Genomic DNA, 6304 nt, shown 5'->3' with positions numbered 1-6304 from the left:
AATCACCCACACATCACCCAACAAGTGAACCCTCCCCCTCCCGTTTCGTCACGTTTTCCGGAAAAGCAAGTGGAGCGTACGAAAATGCGTGCTGACAAGACGCTGAGAAGCTGACAAGACCGGTGGATAAGAACTGCAAGAAATGCAAGTGTGTGAATGTCGCTCACCTGCAGGTGAGCGACATTCCATTCGTATAGGGCTGTAAAGGTGTGAATTTTTCCTGGAAATTTCACACGTTTACCCCCCTAAGTGTACGAATGGCATGTCGCTCACCTGCAGGTGAGCGACATTCACACACTTGCATTTCCAGTGTAAGTGTCGTAAGTCACCTTATAAGCTAAAATTAACTGATAGCACAAAAACAATTTTTGAACTGGATTAAGTACAGGCCAAGAATTCTACCGTGGATTACAAAAGTAAACTACATATCATACAGATTATAGGAACCGTTTTTTCCTTCTACTGAAAAATTGAACTCTTTGACTTTCGTCACTTCTATGGACTACCCCAGATATGTCGTCATATATAAAGCATATATCGCTGTATATGATCATGTACAAATCATATATGGCCATATACAACCCCATTTCTGGGATGCTGTTTCCAGCGCTGCACTTGGTTTTCAACTGCGCGAGGTCAATTGGCCCCGTTTGCAACTGCGCTAGTTTGTAAACCGCGCGTGTTCTGCACGTGCGCGTGCCCAGCAACTGCGCGATGTCAATTTGAACCGTTTGTAACTGCGCGAGGTTTTCAGCTGCGCGACGTCTGCAGCTCCGCGATGGCCGTTTTGTGCTCTTTGCAAGTGCGCGATGTTTGCAACTGCACGTGGCCAGCAACTGCATTTACTTTGCAATTACAATCTCAGCCGGTTACTGACATTTTGCAAATACACAATGAACTCGCTTATACAGCACTAATACTAAAAAAATTGCACGTAATAATTACAAATTTAGTAAGTAATACTAATTATTTTTTAGCAAGTACTTAGGATGATCTGCTTAAGTAGTTATTAACAAAATAATCAGTTTTACTTACTAAATTTGTGAGTATTACGTGCAATTTTGTTAGTATTACTGCTGTATAAGCGAGTTCATTGTGTATTTGCAAAATGTCAGTAACCGGCTGAGATTGTAATTCCCAAGTAAATGATTCGTAGTTACGAAGGATCTAAATACTTCGCATTTCTGCAAAGCGTTGATGTGCAAGAAGTTCACAATGTAAAGGTGAACAGAGTTGCTCAACACTTTCGTTGAACACTTAGAATAGTCCCGGCTTAGGTTATCTAGTGGTAGAAAACGCTAATTTCGACTAGTTTGTAGCGGTTCCACTAGTTACTTTCTTAGTTTAAGCGATTTCTGTTGATTTTGATTAATTTTGATCCTGATGATTCCCGGAGTTATTGCCTTCTCGTGTGCAACGTTGTGTTAATTGACAACTCGCACCGCACATGCACGCCAGTTGCACACTTAAATAGCACAAAACGAGAGCGATTGGAGGCAAGTGAACTTACATCATTCCAGGCACAGAATCCTTTCATTTCCTCGCCATCCTTGAATTCTACCTCCATTTGTCGACATTGCCCTTGAAATTCCAGGATGCCAAGTAGCCTCGTGAGTTGCGGTAGCTCCTGATCGCATTGCAGGGCTGTCCTCTTCAGACTCTGAGTCGCTGCCTCCCACGCTGCCTGGTTTCCACTTGATTCAAGCACGCTCTGAGGATGAAAACAAGGTGAAACTAAAGTTAACATTCAAATGTGAACTATTCTGCCATAAACGCTCCGGTACAACGTGAAAGTGTATGTATGCTGAAGAGTCCATTCCCATCCTAGCTCATACAGAATAAATGATCATTTGAGTGGCGAGCATTAGAGAGCTGCGGGTGTATGGTGGCATTGGGTAATAGTATAAATGGTATAAATCTTAATGGGGTGACCCCTAAGATACCCTAAAATTTTAGACCTCTAGCTCATCTCCTTCCTCTTACACGGACGACAGACAGTCAGACAGTGTAAAATTAATTTGTAGAGCTAAAGGTCTACAAAGATTACAGAATCTTAGGGGTCACTCCTGGACACCGAAACGCCTGCACACTAAATGGAAAAGGAAAATTTTTCATCTAGGAAGAGATGCATTCTTAAGCACATCAGGGTTCATACCAGATCCCAATTTCTATTTTCCCTGACTTTTCCCTGACTTCCAGACCAAAATATTCCGTTTTCCCCTGACTTTCCTAAGTAAAATAGGTCAATGTAGTAGAAAAACAGTAAAAACAGGAAAATAAATTTCTTACTACTGAAAAATATTAAGAATAATGAAAATCAGAATATTGGTAAAAGAATCGACTAAGGTGGCGTACATGCCCGCGAGCGTAGCGAGCGACAGTTCTTTTTAACTCTAAATCTGCAGTTTATGTTATCTTTGGTGAAACTACCTGGGCCATGGCCAGTATTTGCCCCCACTGAAAAGTTTTCCTTGACCCAAATTAAATTTCCCTCACTTTTCCCAGACTTCCAGACACCTTTTTTTTTTCTCCCTGACTTTTCCCTTGCTTTCCCTGACTTCCCTGACCGGAATGAGCCCTGGCACATCTCTAGGAGATGCAAATTTGCACGGAAATAAGACAGGAATAAGTGAGGAATTTGCATCTTAAGAATGGACAAAAAATAAATTGCCCAAAAAAAGGATGCTAATTTAAAGGATGCATGAAAAAAAAGGGTGGATTCAAATCTGATCCGGTTGAGATGTGTCGAAAACGCGTCTTTTGTAAGAACAGTCCTCTCAGATTTATAGTGTAGAACCCGTAGACAAAACATTTGGTCCGTTTTTGGCTCTATCTTTGACCGGTTCGGCGCTAGAGATTATTTCGACGAAAATGTGGTGAAAATGACCACGCTTAACAGAAAGGCGAACAAGAAGGCGTCAGTGTCCATAGAATGATGCAGTTTTGTGCACACCTCAACCAGATGCAAATTTGAATCTGATCAGGGAGAAATGTGCATCAGACTGATGAACAAGTACCGCCGGCAGGCCAAGCTGTATATAGCTTGAGCCTAAGGCTCGGCCCCTGCCGAACGGAGTTGCCTTGCGAGGCTAAGTGAAGCTGGCAACTTCGTTTTGCAGAAGGGCAGGCCTTGCTTGTTTGTTCATCAGTCTGGTGCACGTTTGTCCCTAATCAGATCTAAATTTGCTCCCAGTTGAGTTGTGCATTAGCATTGCGCCATCGATAACACTCAATATTTGCTACGTTTTCGCACAAACTCGGTCGCCGTTTGACGAATATTTAGCTACAGCTAAAATACTGCTTTTCACTTAGGCGTTACGCCCACCGTAACGTGACGTCGCGTGGTACCGGTGACATGCGACCAACCTCAAGTACCTACCCTAGGGTGTCTGTAGACAGCAAGTACCCGGCCTCGGCCGCACGTCCGCGGCGCGGCAGGGGAAAAACCATGTCGGAGGAAAAATTGGCGCGAAAGTGACAGGCCTAAAATCAATTTTTGCGCATGGTTCCCGACATTGCGCCCTCAGCGCGACGTCGTTGGAAACTCCTCGACGGCTTGTGCTTGTGAGTCTGTGAGGGAAGTCCTGTCGTATCGCGCAAATGCAAGTCTGATGTGTTGTGCTTGTGTCAGTTCATTAGGCTAAGTGCGAATACGCAACAAATTCATTTGCCCGTCAGAAAACACAGAGTACGTCAGGTTAAGACACGCATAATTTTAATCAGGCTTTGAAGAAGCTATGTAGTGGGCTTATGCAAAAGACCTGGTGTTTTCTGTCTGTTCTGTACTATTTCATTATTAGAGGGGTCGCCAACTCGAATTTTTAGGGAACAAAGTGTTCAGCCTTAAATGCATAGACTATACTCCGGCTGTACTTATTTCTGAGTATACAACAAAATTATACCCGAGATCGCTCGCAGGACACGTAGTACCCGGGGAACATGCGGAGTACGCAAGGGGGTCATTGCCTTTTTTTATTATTTTATTTGAGACCTTTCTTTCACTCGTTATTTTATCCTTGCTACTCCAATATAACTATTTTAGATGAGTGAAGACCGACTTTGGTGCTAAAACTACTGACTCGACTGTTAAAATGATGAAAAAAGTCGGTGAACTTAATATAATACCTCAGATACTGAAAGCACAGTTATATAAGCTGCGTTTTGAATATTACCAAATATTACCTAAAATTACCGTGATTTACGGTAATTTACGGAAAATTACCGAGAAATTTTATATTACCGGTAATTTTAAATCCCTAATGGCGAATCGTCGGTTTTTCGACGGTTTCCTGACATCAGGCGATTATGAAATAGGCAGTTACGACTTACCTGAGCATGCGTCAGTGTTCTTTGGAGTTCCTCTTCTCTCATCGTTGCTGTCTCTAACACCCGTTGAAAGGTGTCGGCGACATTAGGAAGCAAACTCATCAAATTGCTGGCGACTGAACCCTGCAGTTTAAGTGTGCGCTGCAACAGGAATAGCACTGATTCCCAGAAGACCTTCCTACTTCGAAGAATCCACAATAATGGGTCAATAGAAAACCACAATTTCGCTTGTTTGGCTTTATCTCTAACGTTTAGGCGCAAGAGGGCGATTTCCACACGAGAACCACCCCAAAACATTTTAATGTTTTTACTTAGATGTTTGTCAAATTGATGGTCTCAGGTAGGGTAACTCGTCAAAATTAAACCCCGAGGAGCAAAATTTGTGAGTTTTGGGGCCGAAGGTCTATTTACGACCGTGCCTTTCGCCCGACTCGGGCATCTGCGCCGCAGGCCTAGGTAGATGTGTGCCAGGCGCGTCGCAGCGTGTGCTTCGAGAAATATCGTGAAGCCTGTTACGCGAGACGTGCTCTAAGGTATATCTACCTAGTATTATCATTGTTAACGGCTCACGTTTACTCATTCCGTAGAAAAATCGCGAAGCACATATTCCTATAGTTCAACAGTTAAAACTGCACAACTGCATAGAGCCAGTTTGACAGTTCAAACTGTTGAACTACACAGTTTTGCAGTAAAACTGTGGAACTTTTCAGTTTAACAATTTAAACTGAAAGACTTACTTTTAGTTTCGCAGTTTGAACTGTCGAGTTTCAAGCTTTTATACAGTTACATTCGCAGAGACACCGCTATCCCTAAAGCAACAAGTCCATTTATGCATTAACTGGCTGGTCGCCCAATAAAGATGACGTCCGCTCGTTAAATGTAAGCCGTTTCTTGAATTAGCATAAAAACCGAAACTATTAAATCATATAACTAAGTTACTGAAATAGAAAAGGAGCGAATGACAACGGCCCCTATTATGGAGGAACCCTATTGAAGCATTCGCTCTAGCCGACCCTAACGAGAACGGGATCGTCTGAGAGACTTTACCATACTCACACGAACAACTTCCAGCATAGGTCCTACTTCGGTCTTGCGTGCTTTTTCAAGACTGCAAATATCGTGCTCATCCTCACAGGTTGGTTGTGCGGTAGCCTTGCATGTAATGCAATAGAACCTAATGAGATGCGGGAGAATTATTTGTTACACAGCGTATGGCATTATAGAGAGTTTTTGTTGGAGGTTGAACTTGTACGACACACTTTGTTAATGGCAAATTACAAATAATGTCGTACATGTATAACCACTCTGCACTGTAAGAAAAACCTACGGTTTAACAACGGTCTTGGACCGTCAATTATTAACCAATTGAAAACCGTTCTTGGAAACCGTACCTGGTACGGTGAATGGACCGTATGAATTGGGCTTTTATATGCACTGGAAATCCAAATAACATTCACTTTAGAAGTGAGCGAATAAGATTTCGCACACATTGGATGAGATTAGGATGTAAATGATCATTTTGTGACAATTAAAGTTGAGCGGGTGACTATTTTCTCTGTTTGAGCTCCAGAACATATCTCACACATTGCATTATAGTACAGCTCTCTTACCCACTGCTTATAATAAGTCAGGTGGCTACGCTGTGTTCTTGCTCACAAATTATTTACCAACGCCTGAATAAGTCTGTTACGTGTGCAAATTGCCAGGCACCATATGAATAATGTTTGCTGTGTTCCATAGTGTTGGTATATCAACGGTGCCCGGCCTCTGGCTCTGCGCGGCCAGCGCGGCTGGCCTCCACGACGCTCTGGGGCTGCGGCTGCTGGTTGTGACAGATGGAGCCGACAGCGAAGAACGTCCAGCACCTCCAGAACAGCCGGCCGCAGGTCGCGCCCCAGGGCCCAGCGTGGGGCACGAACGGCCAGAGCAACAGCGCAGTCTCGTCGGCCACGGCCAAGTCCGTACACAGGCTGAAGAA

At 43.5% G+C, this 6304-nt stretch overlaps 1 protein-coding gene across 2 annotated transcripts in view; it reads right to left on the bottom strand.

The window, feature by feature from the left end:
* Nucleotides 1–223: 223 nt before the first annotated feature.
* The window catches only part of LOC113214257 (uncharacterized), a 44389-nt gene continuing 38308 nt past the window's right edge, over nucleotides 224–6304 (bottom strand). The window contains exons 4-6 of one of the 2 annotated variants that reach the window (XM_052273902.1): nucleotides 5383–5500; nucleotides 4330–4467; nucleotides 224–1711 (exon numbers count right to left, since the gene is read on the bottom strand). In XM_052273902.1, coding sequence (XP_052129862.1) covers nucleotides 1397–1711; nucleotides 4330–4467; nucleotides 5383–5500 — 571 coding nt within the window. In that variant the 3' untranslated portion in view covers nucleotides 224–1396. The remainder of the gene's footprint in view (nucleotides 1712–4329; nucleotides 4468–5382; nucleotides 5501–6304) is intronic. The other variant, XM_052273903.1, reaches the window with a different exon arrangement.

Source organism: Frankliniella occidentalis, unplaced genomic scaffold, assembly GCF_000697945.3.
Source record: "Frankliniella occidentalis isolate FOCC.00 unplaced genomic scaffold, Focc_3.1 Scaffold312, whole genome shotgun sequence".
Taxonomy (NCBI): domain Eukaryota; kingdom Metazoa; phylum Arthropoda; class Insecta; order Thysanoptera; family Thripidae; genus Frankliniella; species Frankliniella occidentalis.
The sequence above is the reverse complement of the archived record's forward strand: the minus strand, read 5'-3'. Positions and strand labels throughout refer to the sequence as shown.